Source organism: Mustela lutreola, chromosome 7, assembly GCF_030435805.1.
Source record: "Mustela lutreola isolate mMusLut2 chromosome 7, mMusLut2.pri, whole genome shotgun sequence".
NCBI lineage: Eukaryota > Metazoa > Chordata > Mammalia > Carnivora > Mustelidae > Mustela > Mustela lutreola.
Window position 1 is genome coordinate 11,804,599 of NC_081296.1, and position 16,730 is coordinate 11,821,328.

General features: G+C 46.5%; 1 protein-coding gene across 1 annotated transcript in view; it reads right to left on the minus strand.

Moving 5' to 3' along the window:
- Window positions 1-16,730, minus strand: part of AGBL1 (AGBL carboxypeptidase 1) — a 527,687-nt gene that overhangs the window by 376,532 nt on the left and 134,425 nt on the right. The window contains exon 6 of the mRNA XM_059180043.1: window positions 10,843-10,880. Coding sequence (XP_059036026.1) covers window positions 10,843-10,880 — 38 coding nt within the window. The remainder of the gene's footprint in view (window positions 1-10,842; window positions 10,881-16,730) is intronic.

The window sequence follows — 16,730 nt, forward strand, 5'->3', positions numbered from 1 at the left end:
GACCTGAACCTTGTGCTCGCTGGTTGCAACCTGACTCCCCGTCCCCTGTGATCCAATCGGGTCCTCTCTCCTACCACGAAGACTGTGTCCACAGTAGCCTCCTAAGTGGCCTCTACACCTCCAGCTGCCTCCACGGTCCAACACCTTGCTGAAGCACCACAAGGAGGCTGTTATCACCCCCTATTCAAAAAAAAAAAGCAATGGCTGCAGAGAAACCCAAAAGTCTGGGGATGCCAGGACAGGGTCTGGTGTTCTCTGGGTCTCATGGTGGGGGTGGGAGGGTAGGGCAGTGGTTGCTGTGCACCGCTAAGGCTGGGGGAGGGGCTAAGGGAGAGGGAAAATGGGGTCTCAAACTCCTGTTGCCACCAGAGCAGCCTCATTGTCATCCATGTTTGCGTGGTGCCTCTGCACAGGATTTCGACTAGGCCAAATTTTACTTATTAATTAATTTAAAAAAAAAAAAAAAGATACGAAATCTTGGGCAAGTAAGTCAAACTCATTGGGCCCCAATGTTTTCCCTACAGAACAGTTTCTCAACCTTGCACTACTGCCTTCTGGGGCTGGACAGTATTCTTCCCTGGCAATGGGGGGGGGGGGGGCGGTGCTGTTCTGTGCACTGGAGAAGGTTCAGCAATATCCTGGCCTCTGCCCCCCAGAGATGCCCCAAGAGCCCCAACCCCGCAGACATGGCCACCAAAACCATCTTCAGACCTCGCTAAACGGCCCCTCTGGGACAAAACTCCCGTTGAGAACCACTGTTATACTACAGTTAAATATTTATCTGTCTTGCAAGACGACCGTGAAGATTAAATGGGATCATACATGAAAAGGTGCTTTGTAAACTGCTAATACCAGACGTCTGTAGGAAGCACCTGACTCACACCTCGGCATAAACGAGTAATTGTGCAGTCAATCCTGAATGTGGTGAAGGAGCCCCCGTGCCCCTTCAGAGCGGGAAAATGTTTATCTTTTTGTCTATCTCTTTAGATCTCTGCGATACTCTATCTTTGTTGATCCATAGCCAGTCATTCATTACGCCAGGATGATACAAGTTCTAAAATCTGAAACACTGAGAGCTCAGCAATCCTGAATGTTAACCCCTGATTCCCTAGACTGGAAAGGAAATGAGAGTATGTGGGTCAACTGAACGGGCCAGTTCATTCAGTGATGCTGCATTCAACAAACAGCTTCTAGAGGGAACGGAGGCTGAAAACAGCGATGCATCATTTGGACACTCAGGGAGATGTAAGATGAATTTACATTGCAACAAGCTTTATGCTTTTATGGGACCAATTCCTGAAACTCCCAGGATTTTCCAAAATGGTGGTGATAGGAAAGTGAGAAATGATCTTTACAGAGATTTACTAAGGTCTAGTGTTATATTCCCCCCACTACATGTCCAGCACCTTATTTAAATCTAGGTCTCCTTGGAGGGTATCGTGTTTCCTGCCTTACCGATGAGATGGTTCCAGCACAGTCACTAAGCAATGCACCTTGAGAGGCTCAGAATGGAATCCACAGTCTCCTGAGAGCCAGCTTTGAGACCACAGGGCAAACACTGTTCTCCACCAGGTCTTACCCCTCAGATAGTAAGAGGTTTGAGCTTTGAGCAAATAAACACCCTTCATACATGACCCTGAGCCTCCCCGAGGAGGCCTTCGGAGGAAGAACCTTCAGGCAGATCATCAAGCCAGAGAGAAGGCTCTGGATACAGAACTAGTTTTACATGACCGCCTGAGTCCAAGATCACCTCTTGTAAGACAGGACCCTGCATGGTGTAAGAACTGGGACCAGTTCCAAGATTTTATGTAGCCAACACTTTTGTGTCCAGCAGGAAAAACTCAACACCACGTGCACATCCGTTGGATGCAGTGCTGGTACCCTGAACGGCCTGGCTGTCTTGGGAGGGTGGTTCACCATCTTCCTGCCCACACTACTAACCATGATCATCTCCACCGGGGGCTGCTCAAAGTCCCCCATTTAATGAGACCGGGTTCAGTTGTTTAATTAAGTCTCTTAATCCCAAGAGCCTTCAAAGTTCCTCCAGGACAACCACATAGTAAAAATGAGCAGAGTCTTCAAACTCCCTGAAGGGCATGTCCACACATCTTTAAACTACAATCTCAGACAACAGACTGAGCTCTGAGAGTGTCCTGCGAATAATTATTTCAGAAGTTTTCAAACTTGATTCCTTTAAGCCCTGAGGACCTTCCATGGAAGTTTCTTGGGAGGCAATCAAGAGCCACGGAAGGGAGTTTTCCAATAAGTCAGTCAAGGGGATAAAAAACAGAGTGTAGGGAATATGACCAATAATATAGTAATGATGTTGGATGGTGACAGATGGGGACAGACTATCCTCATCACGGCGAGTACTGCATGACGTACAGAATTGTGGAATCACTATGTTGTACTTCAGAAATCAAGAGAAGAATGTATGGCAACTACACTTCAATTATAAACAAACAAATAAATAAATAAAGCAAGCCAGGGAAAGAGTGGGTAGCAAGGGAGAGACCAGGCCATCATTCATCAGGACCTCCCCTTTCTGCTTCTATTTTATCTGCTGAAGATGTGTCATTTCCTCAATTTTGGGGGGAGGGAATCTTCTTCTAAGTCATTCTCAAACTACTCATCTTGTGGAGCCCTCCCATTTTTGCAGAGCTGAGCTGAAATCAAGTGCAACGATGAAAAAGTAATTTAACAGCACACAGGGCATCAAAAAGCAGAGTCTAGGTTTCCCCAGTTTCTTGTGGAGGGCACAGATCAGCTTTGAAAGATAAAGGTTTTCTGTTTTATTCTTTTAAAGATTCTATTTATTTATTTGACACAGAGAGAGAGACAGCGAGAGAGGAACACAAGCAGGGGAGCCCGATGCGGGGCTCGATCCTAGGACCCTGGGATCATGACCTGAGCCGAAGGCAGACGTTTAACTGACCAGGCCACCCAGGCACCCCAAGGTTTTCTGTTTTAGAGACAGTCATAACGGAGTTCAAATCCTAGCCCTCTGCTGACCTTGTTGGGGACCTTGGGAAAATTCATGAACCTTTCTCACTAATACGTCCCTTGTATGTAAAATGGGCATGGAAGGTGCCTAGTAAGTGCCAGAGCTCTGTAATCAATAGCCATGATCACTGTTCCTTGAAGGTACTCTGGCCCTTTGCACTGACATGCTGCTGTGTTGGGCAACTCTTAGCAGGTCCCAGCCCATTCTCTTTCCACACCCCACCCTGCTTCCTACGTCCTGCAGGAGCAGCAGTAAACAATTCAAGAAGCATATTATTAAGTGGATAAGGGATGCTTGCCGGCCGTGGGAAGGCAGACAGGCATTTCCCTTAAGTGGTGCCTTTGGCCTTGGCCGCAAAAGCAAGGAAGAGAGAGGTTGTCAGGAGGGTGTGAGGGTGTGAGGGAGATGGGGAAAGGGAACAGCAAGATTCGCTGCTGCTCTCCAGAGGCAGCCCTCAAAAAAGCTGCTGGGGCTGCTCCCTGCCCTCCATAAGTCCTGCTCAATCATGCTCACATCACTGGGGAGAAACAAATTCCAGAGGCTTTTCCAACCCAGGGCTCCACTCACCCTGCCTCCTCCCAGCTCCCTTAAATAATGGCTGAGCAAATGCCTCTGAGACCATCTTCAGCTAATTTCCTTCAAGACATGCAAGCTGCTAACGCTGGGAAGTACAGATAGTGTGGAATAGCAAATATGGCCAAAATTAGATTAAAATAACCTCCTGATAAACAAATTACTCACTGAAAATAAATATTCCACTGCTGCAGCCAAGATAACTAAAAGAACAGCACCACCACATGGCAAGAAGTGGAACTACACATGCTCCCATCTGGCCAGTCCAGGTCTGCCCACCCGGCTCCAGAGGAGTCTGACCTAGGGGGCAGGGAAGGGGAGCACGGGGGGGGGGGGGGGGGAGAATCAGTATCCTTTCCGCTTAAACCCTAACAATATTTTATGTACTTGTGCAAACGATAGAAATATTTGGCAGGGACGTCTGAACTTTGAGCCAAGGTTGGGGAGGAACAATGTGCCAAGTTGAACGCAGCATGACATAATGGGAGTCTGTGATTCTTCCTGTCCCGGTTCCCTTCCTCTCCCTCACCCCATCATTCATCAGGTTCGCCCTGATGCTCTGCCTCACAGCAGAGACTCTGGCCCTTGGCACAACCATGCTGCTGTGTTGGGTGACTCTTAGCAGGTCCCATTCGGATGCTTATATGGGATGGGTCCACGCACTGCTCTTTTCTCAACTAAATGGCAAATTCTCCCCCACCCAAAATCCTTCAGATACTTAGAAAGTATTTATGTAGCTGCCTTTCAGCTGTTGGTCTAAATAAGCCTATCCTCGTTATTCTCTTCTTGGAAGGCACAGGGCTCAGGCCCCAGGCATCAAGATGGGCAAGGCAGTCCAGCTTACACGCAGTGTGCATTACACAAGCTTCCAAAACCTTAGGTCTTATGCCTGTAAAATGGGGATGACAATGCCTGCCTCATAGGCTAAATGTATAGAGTCATTGACACACTAAGAACTCAATAAACTGTAGACATCTGCGTTGTCATTTCAATCGGGCCCTGTGATGGATGTAGCTTGTTATTCCGCATTCATACAAAGTCGATTGCAGCAGTCCATCCCGGTGTGACAAATGCAAAGATCTATCAATATCATGTGAAGCAGATTTTTGGTTCATCACAGAAATATATTGCACGCTTCTCCAAAAGATATGGCGGAAGAAGAGACATCGAGTCTATAATCACACCACAATTTGATTCTTTCCGGGAACAGGAAATGGGCTGGCCTCTTCACAAAGGTATATTGAAAAAAAAAAGGGGGGGGGGGGTATGAGACTTAAATCAAGAAGCTGGAATCCTTTCTCCATCAACATTAATGTGTTTGCAGCAGCTCTGGGCACAGCCCAGTGCAAAATACGGAGAAAAGAGTAGGGACCCCAACCCTCAAGGAGCTATACCCGGCAGGAAAAATGCATACACACATACACATAGGCAAAGATACAGCAATCATTCATTACAGTATGGTTTGTTCTTAGGAGAGTAAATACAAGGTTCTATAAAAAGGTTTAATAGGGCATCTAACACTGGACAGTGGGGTGGGGGGTCTAGTATTCAGAAAAAAAATCCAGACAAAGGTATGTGTGCTGAGATCTGAAGAAGGAGCCAGAGTCATCTGGGCATCTGGGACAGGAACCTTTCAAAGTCTCAGAGATCTGGGGGTGGGGGGTGAGGTCACCCCTCTCTCTGCTCTTCAGTTTCCCCGTGTGAACATGAGATGGGTGGGCGGGCGTGGATGATGCCAATAGTTTTCTGGGATATAGACAACACTGTATGATAATCACCAAACCTGCTAGAAGATTTTATCTTAATTATTCTAACCACTAAAAAGAATTGATAATTATGTGACATGATAGAGGTGCAAATTATTGCTATAATGACAATTATATTACAGTACATAAAGATATCAAATCAACGTGCATTATTACTTTATACCATGTTTTAGGATGCCAAGTATATTTTAATTTTTTAAAAAAATATCAATCATTGTCGTTGCGTGGGTTCTCAGGGGCCTTGTATTTTTGTCAATGTGTCTATGAGGCCATCTTGGGGGGAAAGCAGTGAAAATGGACAGACAGGGCTCTGAGCTCTCTCAAAAAAAAAAAAAAAAATTGAATACCACTGCACTAAGCAACCTCAAAGGTTTTTTCCAGCTCTGTCTGACCCCATGGTCCTTGCCCAGTAACAGAAGAGGAAATTACATGTGCGGCATGACACAGGAGGACAGGCCCCACGGGTCACAGATGACTCATTTGAGTCCCCCAAAGGCAGTGCTGACCCACTGCTACTTATGTGTCATCACGGGATCACAGGAATCACAGTGCCAACCATCCTACAACATAGACCGTCATTCTGAGAACTCCTTGGAGCTCCTAGAAGTCCTACAAAATCCTCAGGTGGGTCCATCTCAAAAATGGCTCATTCTTTGACATTTTGGAGCAAAGCAACTGCCTGGCCCTCATGCCTTCTCGTCACTGCCCTGTTGACGTGGTCACTGAGAACATGAGGGTGTCTCTAAGGGTCAGGGCTCTGGGCACTGGAAGGCTCTCCCTTCCCACACTCCCAGCACAACAGGCGGACGGCCCGTTCCAGGAGCCAGCCGGCCAGAACATTAACTAGGGAGACGCGTGACAAGTGTCACCTTCCTGCCAAACCTCCCATTAGCGCCCTCATATCTCTCCTTCCCTCCACCCCATCCCCCTTCCTTTATTAACTTACTTTCCTATTTCCACCACCTTCCCCACGCCCTCGCTTCTGCCAACTTCCAGACTCCTCTAGAGGCTAATTCTGAAGTTGGGGAGTAGTCTGCAGTAAAACCATTCTCTTCTTCTTGAGACTTAGAGCCTGGACCAGGACGTATTGTGGGTGGTTCCTTGTTGCGGGAATGTGACCTTTAAATCTGAGCAGCAAAGTTAACACTGAGGCCTGACCTAAAGGTTCGTGGCTGGAGCCAGCGCACATCAGCAAGCGGGAGACCCCTGCCACACGCTCATTCAAGTGCCATTTCCGAGGGCCGCAGGTTTTCAACCCTGTGTTTATACCTAATGCTCACGGAAGGGGTGTTAAGGAGAGAAAAGAGAGAGGAAGAGGTGAGGCGGTGGGGGTGGGGGAGAGCAGACAGTGAGAAAAGGAAAAGAGGGTGAGGAGGAAAGGAACACACACGGGGCACAGGCCGAGGGAAAGGCAGCAGGAGGCAATCCACAGGATGGAGAGACACAAAAGACAGTATGTTGCTTGGGTTTATTAGAGGGAAAAAAATTGCCTGCACTAGAAGCACTATTTCTTAATCAAAGCCTTTATTAAGTTTTGGTAATGAAAAGCTAAGTGTTCTTGCGTAGGCTAACACATCAAAGAGTAACACTTTCCGCACAGGGAAACTGAAGTAGGGCTTGTGCTCCTGTGAGTAGAGTGGGGAAATGGATGCCACGAGCGGTTGGGATTTGGATTAGACCATTCTAGCCCCTGCACGTACAGAAAGGTCCCTTGAGTGGGCAATGCCTTTTCGTTGCTGGGGTCCTAAACTGCGGAGACAACTGGAATAGCAGTCCGGGACGCCCGAGCTTATTCTGCCTGCTATCGCTCAGGAAGGCAAAGAGACGAAAGATGCCTTCTGGATCATTTTCCTCTTCTCGCCACCCACCTACCCTACACTGGCTCCTCGTGCAGTAGCTATGGGGTGGAAGACAGCTGAGGTGACTCAACAAGTGTCCTATGCAACCCAGGTGCTCTTTCCCTCTCTTTTTGTGGCTAAAGTGGGCAAACTCCAAGTCGCCCAGATCCTAAGTCCTGCTTTCCCTGATACTGGTGGGCATCGCCTCCAGCCACTCTCTATATCCATTAGGTATAGAGAGGACCCTACTGGCCTCAGGGGCCCAAGCCCACCCAAGTTTATTGCCACAGAAGCATTGACTGCCCCAAGGTAGAAAGATACATCCTTCTGGCTTTATTTTGACTGAGGAATGCGCCTTCTTTGTGAAGCAATCACAGAGATACATTACAGGGCCAACTTTTATACAACAAGCAAGCACTAAGACCCGACAAGCAAAAAAACAAAAACAAAAAAACAAACAAAAACCAGACTAATCATTAGCTGAAAGGATTATACATTTAGAACTAAAGGGTCACATAAACATTCCCAGATATCCATTGCCAGATGGTAAGGGTTTGAATTTTAGGCAGAAACTGACTTCCTGAATTTAGGTCCAGGTGAAAACAAACTCGCCTGGGATCCAAACAGACAGACACTCCACGTCAGGTCTTAACTGTGCGTGAAGACCATACAAAGCAACTAGAGAATTCCGTGACATTCCCCTGCCGCACAGCAGCCCCAGCCAACGTGGAGCAGCACCAGCCTTGCCCAGAACCTCCACGCCACGCGACACTTGGCTTACGCTGGTAGAACCAAGATGGCGACTACCTGGTGTTCTGTCACTGCTCCTCCCCAATCCATGAGAAACTTTGCTACTTAAACACCTTTCCTGCTGAGCTCAAATATGATCTCAGAATCCTCCCACCCACATGTGGGAGCTGGCACGTGTAATGGAAACTACTTGCCCTCCTTGTTCTAAGATCTTCTAGATCTTTAGAACCTGTTCCTTCCCAAGTAATTTCTGCACGTCCACAAGTGACTTTCTACCATCTGGTTTTTTTTTTTTTTTTTAAACCTCTTTTAAACCTGCAGGAATGAGACCAAAGCTGGGGAATTCAAGATTAGTTATGCAAGAAGAACATTTCTATGAGATACCAATAAAGTATCTGAGGAGAAATTATCTGAAACCTTGAAAGGCCTTCAATTCACGGGTTTGGTCCCATCGGTATCTGTGATTTTCAATAGGAGGCAATTCTGACCTCTCAGGGCACATTTGGCGGTGTCTGGAGACAATTTTGTTCTTTCTAACTGAGAGTGCTACTGGCATCTGGTGAGTCAAGGTAAGGGATGCCGCTAAACCATTCCGAAATGCATAGGACAGGCCTCAACAACCAAGAATTACCCAGTCCAATATGCAAGAGTGTCAAGGTTTGGAGACCCTGATACATATGATGGCAGAGGAATCAGAGATTGAAAGAATGTTAGAGAACCTCTCATCCAACTCTCTCACATTATAAAGAACCTAAGATCCAGAGAAAGTCTGTGCAGACGACTTAGCAGAATTAGCAAATAACTCCATACACCCTTCTGATGGGATGATAAAACCCATTTTATATGTGGAGGACAGCAGGCTATCAGGTTCCCAATAGTCTATTAGTATAGTTAAGTAGACATCAGAACAACAAATGTTAAGATCATTGGTTCTACGTGTGGGTTGTTGGGTTCAGGTAGTAGAGGGGAGTACTGCCGTTTTCATACATGTAAGTATCATTCATTCATTTTATCCATTCATATATATTTCTTCAGAAATCATTCATTCATTTTAATGTTTAGTCCACACCCTTTTTTCTAGCTTTTCACGTGCTGACACAAATAATCCAGCGACCTACAAAGATGGCCTTTGCCTACAAAAGTTGTTTTAAGATTCATTTATTGATTTGAGAGAGAGAGCAGGGGGAGGGGCAGAGGGGTAGGGAGAGAAGTCCTCAAGCAGACTCCCCAATGAATGCAGAGCCTGACCCAAGGCTCCATCTCAGGACCCCAAGATCATGACCTGAGCCAAAGTCTAGTCAGTCACTCATGTGACTGAGCCTTCTGGGCACCCCAGAGAAAGTTGTTTAGAGGAAAGGTCTGAACTGAGCTCTGAAGGCAAAGTAGAAGTCGGAAAATTTTAAAGCTGGTCCCTAGCACAGCACACTCAGTTTGCTGTGTGTAGCCGGTGTGACAGAAACCCGGCTACGTGTTCTAAGCCTGAATTAGTTGTTATGTTGTCACTGCTTTTTGGTTTCCTTGAGTCCATGCCTGGTGCCTTATATGGAAATACTTAATAACAGGCATGTGCCTGCTTTCAGATTTCCACACATGGTAGGTACATTATGTCTCAGGACCCTGTAGGCTGAGAAGTGTGTGTGTGTGTGTGTGTGTGTGTGTGTGTAAGGTGTGTGTGTAAGGAGTCAGCTTTTCTCCAGTCTCGGGGCTCTCCTCCTGTAGTGTGTGTGTATATGTGTAAGGTGTATGTGCATGTGTGTAAGGGGTGTGTGTGTGTGTGTGTAGAAAAGGAGTCAGCCTTTCTCCAGTCTCGGGGCTCTCCTCCTGTGAGACATGAAGGCCCCCACCACCTAGACTGCGCTGGCCGCTCCCAGGCTATACGATACCCCTCCATTGCACCTGCAGGCCCCAGAGCCGTGAACACGCCTGTGTATCGTATCGCGTCCCAAATGACCACATGAATTCAAGCTGTAATTTCTTCTTTTTCTTCAGCCTACAAGAGGAAGTGCTACATGACATGGCCCTTTCTCTGTGCTGAGAGTTGACAAAGATCTATGGTTGGGGGAGAAGGTGTTATTTTTATTTATTTATTTATAAGTTTTATTAAAGTTCACCTATTACCCACAGGCCTCGGGCTCCCTATAGAGAAACAAATATCACAATTGAAGGAACGGGTTTCCAAGGCTCCAAATTAAAATAGATGAAAAGGTAAGGAGGGGGAAAAAAATAAAAACATTAAACTAAGACTTCTTTGCTCCCAAATGCATGGTGCCTTCTATTACACTGCACACATGAAATTGATTCTCAATGTAATTAGACCAGGGCTACTAGGTAAAAAAAAAAAAAAAAAAAAAAAAAAAAATTCTTCAAATTATTCAGACCCCCAGAGCTATTCTTTTGCAATCACTCAAGTGACTGAGAGGAGAGTCAACTTTTTAATATAAATTTGTTATTAGAATCTACACTTTCCAAACGATTCCCAGCACCCCACCTGCCCGAGAATACAGAGTCATGAACTGGGATCAGAAGCAAAAGCAAGAGTCCTTCTTCCCACACGCCCAGTGTCATCACCTTTTGTTCTACAGAACAATCCTGCTGGAATGGGACCTTATTCCAACAGTGCTCCTGTCAGAAGGAACTGGAGAGTTCCTCGGGTCTGCAGAGGACAGCACACTCCCTTTAGAGCAAACCGCCTTGATGGCATTGCACTCATGCACACCCCTATGGACAGATACTCACTCTCTCTTTGCAGCCTGGCACTGGGAACAGCCATAACCCTCTCCATCTCACCCCCAAAGACCCAGGAATGGCTCTATTGCCGTCCAGGTTGAAAATGAGCCATGGAGATACAGAGAGCATCTCTCACTGAACTCGGAGGGGAAAGAAATGACCACTTTCCAGAAGAGGTGCTTACTGGATTTCAGCAGTGCTGCCAGGACTTCGGCGGCTGCCCTGGGGAAAGAGAAAGAAAAGTGAAAAAGTCAATGTTCAATGGTCTTTTTGTCAGCCCATGGATCCCAAAGCCAGCAGGCTCATTGCTGCCACCACACAGCTGCATTATTAACCAGGGAGCAGGCATTCTATTGATTGCACCACTGACCATTAAAGAGGCACAGAGGCAGAAATTGCTCCAAGCAAAGTGTCTGTCTTGAAAATGGGTCTCAGGAGTCCCGGCTGCTGCTGAAAACACCTTCCCCTCCCCATCCTGCCTCCCACCTTCCACCACCTTCCTTATCCTGTGCTGCTTCTATTTCTGTTGTACATCCCTGCCAGGGCCCTTGTTAGTCTCTTGGTTTCTACTTGGGAACCCTGGCGACTCTGGAGGATGGGCTGGGAGGGGCTGGGGTGTGGGCTGAGGGAAAGCCCTGCAGCAAGAACTGCTTCCAACACTCGTGGCCCTGGGGACATACAGGAAAACACTCACAGGTTGGAAAGCAGTGCTGGTTCCTTACTTGGGGGGTGGGTGGGGGACAGTTAGGTCATGATTTTTCTGTTTCATTCCATGGAAGAATTTCACAACTTTTGCAGCAATGGGAGACAGATGAGAATGAAAATCCTTTGGCCCATGTCTTAGTGACTTTTCAGTTTGTGCCCTGAGCCTGAGAAGGTCATACAAAGACCCACTCACTGGACAGAAAAAGACTTCAAGGTTAAGGACACAATGCTGTGATTCTGGAAGGGAGAGTTTATTGCTTGTTTGCTTTTTTTTTTTTTTCTTTTTTAAGAAAAGGAGTATTCTGCACAGTTCCAGTAACTCATCCTTAAGGCCTGTTAAAGAGTGATCTGTTTCCCCATCAGCACCCCCAACCCTGAGAACTGGGGGAACAGGTCAACAAGGCTGGATCACCTTTCCAAGATGACAAACATGTAGACAGAGTGGGACCCCCACCCAGGACCCGCACTTCCCACCCCTGTTCGCTGCATACCTGTTATTCTCCTGAGGTTCCCACACTGGCCCTGCCCTGATCTCTGCCCACCTGATGAACAACATTCCTCTTTGCAATGTATTATCTAATATTGAGCAACAGAGAGGCAGTAAAAATAAAAACAATGAGTTAAACTAAACTGAAATAAAAATCTAGCAGTTAGACATCAGGGCTACCCACAACCGACAGAAGAATCCTATGGTATCAGTGGTCTGGGACTCACTAGCCCCAATGCAAACCCACAGCAGGGGTGACCCCCAGCTCCAAGAGAGCAGCACAACCACACAGCACTCGGCAAGAAGGTGAGGCTAGTTGTCACCGATGGGCCATTTCATTTATCCTTCCCGAGCACGTTTTCTTCTAATCACCTTTCAGCTTCTTCAGCCCCTCTCTTCATGACCCCACATGATCTGGCGACCATGAAATTTAAGAAGAAACATACTGAAGGACCCCTGGATGGCTCAGCTGATTACGTGTCTGCCTTCGGCTCAGGTCATGAGCTCAGTATCTTGGAAATCGAGCCCAACATTGGGCTCCCTGCTCAGCAGGAAGTCAGCTTCCCCCTTTCCCTCTACCCCTTCCCCTGGCTTGTGCTCTTTCTCTCTCTCTTCTCTCTCTCAAATAAATAAATAAAAATCTTTTTTTTGTAAGATTTTATTTATTTATTTGATAGAGAGAGATCACAAGTAGGCAGAGAGGCAGGCAGAGAGAGAGAGAAGGAAGCAGGCTCCCTGCTGAGCAGAGAGCCCGATATGGGACTCGATCCCAGGACCCTGAGATCATGACCTGAGCCGAAGGCAGAGGCTTAACCCACTGAGCCACCCAGGCGCCCCTCAAATAAATAAATAAAAATCTTAAAAAAGAAACACATGGGAAGAGTAACTGTGAGGCCCAAGTAGTGTGCAAATCTAGGAGCCACAGTATACAAGACTGGGGCTGGGCTGGTGCAAGAGGAAAATCAGTCCTGGGGGTCTGGGGGGTAGTGAAGTGGCCACATCAAGGGGGTCAGCAGAGAAGGAAGCATGGAAAGAAAGTACCCAGCCCTATCCCGGATGACAGGCCTGGTCTGTGAGGTGACCTTGCGTTTCTGACTTGCATAGCACTTTTGTTTTGGGGAGTTCGCTGCAGAAGTAATGATCCGTTAGATCATAGTTTTATGAGGGACACATGAGAGGTGGGGAGGGGTGGGCAGCATGCAGACCAGTCAGGACAACATGAGGTGACAAGGCCAACAGACAAAAGGGTGGCATGGAGCGAGAATGGAGAAAGAAGGGTTGAAGAGAAGCTTGGAGCCTGGCTGCTCGAAGCAGGAGACTCCCGAGCCCCACGCTCGGCCGGCTGAATCACAACTTTCATGCCAGCAGGTAAGTTACATGCACCTGAATGTCAGAGAATGACTGGTAGAGTGGACAGCATCAGTATGGCTTGGTTACCCTCTGATGTTGACCAGAAGATTAGAGGTGACTCCCAGATCCAAACCCTCTAGAGAATACCTAGTAGCATGACAACCTAGCAAATAACTACGAATCCAAACAGTCACATTATATGGCAGGAAATACATGGTAACTGTCGTAGTAGTCAAAGAGGTGAGGCTGATTCCTGAGTAACAAGAAAAAATTTCCTTCTTCTCAGCTCCTAATTGGGGATCAATACATAATGCACTGTGGGGCGCCATTAGGGCAGTGATGGACATAAGGTTTGAGACCATAACCCAGTATCCTAAAGAGATCAGGTGTAACTCCACAGGTAATAAGCCACTGGATTCTTTTTTTTTTTTTTTTTTTTTTTTGATCAAAGGGTGGTGGCAAGGATGGAAAAGTGAGGTGAAGGTTGTAAGCAAAGAATTCGTAGGACTTGAGGACAGGCTAGTTGTGGAGAGCAAAGTAAAGGGAACAGCTGGTGACGACCCGAGATGCTTAGTCCACGTAAATGGGAGAACAAGAAAGACATTAATCAGCTAAGGAGAGAAACAGAGGTGTCGAGAGAAGATAATTATTTCAATCTGGGACATCCTTAGCTCAGGATGATGGGCAGAGAGCTACATGGAACTTCTCAGAATCATGCTAGAAGCACAAATACAGACTTCTCAAGAGATCTGGTCCTGAGGGTAAGATTCAGGAGTCACTCTAGTAGCAATGACCCTTGAAGCCAAGGGAACAGACAATATCTGTGAAGAAATGCAGTACAGGGTTGGCCCCCAAAGCATCTATGCTAAAAGTCTCAGAGAATGTTCAGTCAAGGAGGTAGGAGGAGAGGGGATGAGGGGGCTCTGTTTTGAAACAAAAAAGTTTACGAGTCAGGACAGGTCCCTGGAGTTAAACGAGTCCCTACCCCCAACACATGGAGAAACAAAATGACCAAATCCTCTCATGGAACTGAAATATTCTGTAACTCAGATGGCTTCCATCTAGAAATTGCCACCTACAGAGTTTATCGATATTGTTGTTTAATAAATTACCACAAACTTAGCAGTTTCAATCAGTACTCATTTATCTTACAGTTTCCATGGGGCAGGAATCCATGGCTTAGCTAAACTCTCTGTTGACAGTCTTATGGGCTATAATCAGATGGGGACTTGGCCAGGGCTGAGTCTTCATCTGAAGGCTCTGCTGGGGAAGGGTCTGCTTCCCCCCCCTCAACCACCTCTCGGAGGTTGGCAGTGTCATTTCATTGCAGCGTTGGTGCTGAGGCCGCTGGTGTCTTGCTGTGTGTTGGCTGAAGACCATTCTCAGCTTCTAGAGGCTACCTGCAGTGTGGGCTTCCCCAACATGAATACTTTCTTCACCAGTAGGGAGAGTTACCATAGTGCATGTGTCAACAAGACAGAGTCTTGAACAACACAACATAATCACAGCACAAACATGTCCTCACTTTTCTCATATTCTTTGGGTTAGAAGCAAGTCCCAGGACCCCGCCCCCCCCCCGCACTCCAGGGGAGCAGAATACCAGGAGATGGGATCGTGGGGTGGAGGTTGTCTTCAGTTACACGCACCACACAAAGCTTCTCGCAGTCGTTAGAATCAGGTACCAGGATCCTAATGTTCTCCACACAGCCAGGACCCTCCCAGTCCTCCCCTTCCCAGAGAACGGAAAACTACTGTTTAAGAAACTGATCTTGCATCTTCCTTAGCCACCTGACCTGACCACCTATGTCTGGGCGCACACCCAAATTCCTCCATTTTGACGTCTAGACTGCTCTTAAGTTGTCCACTCCTTTTGATTTCTGTTGTTTCTGCCCTAGTTCAAGTGCATGGGGGTCTGGGACCTCAATGAGAAATGTGATTTCTAGAGTTTCTAGAGTTATTAGCCCTTGGTTGAAATTTACAGTTTAATTTCTTGCATAAGAAATGCAAATGAGCTACATGATCATTTTAGAAAAATCTGAAAATACAGTTAAGCATAAAGAAAGGGAATAAATGAAAATCACCTATCACTCCCCTAACTACTGCCATAACCCCAGAACAAATCCACCCATATGCACTCTAGGCCCCCTTCAAATTGTTCTTCAAGTTGCAACTAAGGTGATCTTCTCAAGAAGCCCCAGTTAGAGCACCCACCCATTGCTATCCCACACCCAATCTTGCTCTTGGATGAAAACCCAAATCCGAAACATGGTCCAGGAGAATCTTCCAAGTCTGGGTGCTGCCATCCCTCCACCTAGCCTTGTCCCACATCACCCTCTCATACGGTCTACATTTCCACCCCTTCAGCCTTTTGTCAAGCTTTGGAACATGTTCCCATCACCTATCCTCTGTCCTTGCTAATGCCACAGCCTAAAATGCTCTAAGCCTTCCTTTTCCTTCACCTGTAGCTCATACCTCATCCTTCAAATCCTAATTTAGCTGCCACCTCCTCTGGGAAGCCTTCCTTGACTGCCAGTCTAGGCCCAGGTCCTTTATTGGTGTGTTTATCCTTTCTTCCCCCTCTTCTCATTGCACAATTCAATTTGTAATTTATTCACTCAGCTTTGTCTATTAATGTCTGACTCCTCTTCCAGCGTGCAAACTTCAGAAAACAGGAAACTTTCATTTTGCATTATTTTACCCCCACCATTTAATAGTATTTGAATACAGAGCACCATCAAATATTCATGGAACTTTCTCCAAAAAGTAGGCTCTGGCCCAGGCACTTTAAATGTGCTATTCATTCACCAAACAAATATTTACTGAGTACCTATGCTATGTGCTGAGATAAGTGGATAAAGATTTTTTGCACTCGAAAGGGTTGAGTCAGCGTGAAAAAAAAAAAAAAGTAGTTAATAGACCATGTATTTTTGAATAGTACATTAAAGTTGTATTCTAAAATGTGATAAATGCTAAGGGAAAAACAGAAAAAGTAAAAACAGGGTAAAGACATCAGATGTACCAGGATGGGTTAAGATCTAAGAGATTGTCTAAAATGGGCCTCCTAGCGAAGGTAACGTCTCTGAACAGGGATGTGAAGGAGGAAACAAAGTTGTCATACAAATATCAGAAGCAGCCTATACAGACCCTCTGAATGACAACAGGCTGATTTGTTCGAGGAAAAGCAAGCTGCGCAGGACTTCCAGAGCCAAAGAGGGTGAGGGAGGGGAGCGTTAGCTGAGGGGAGTAACGGGGACCATTCACGCAGCACCTGGAAAGCATGGCAAAGGCTTTCACTTCTCTCCAAGCAAAGCATTCCCTATAGGATTTTGAGCAAATGAGCTAACATGTTTTAGGGTTTCTTTGGATACTCTATTTTTTGAAAAGTAAATGAAAAAGGACTCCAGGGAAGCAAGAGTAGAAGCCAGAAATGGACTAGAAGGGAAATCTACAAGAAGCAAACCAAATACAGCAACAAAGAAAAAGGGTTACATACCATGGTGAAGGGGCATTTATCCCAGGAACAAGGTTGG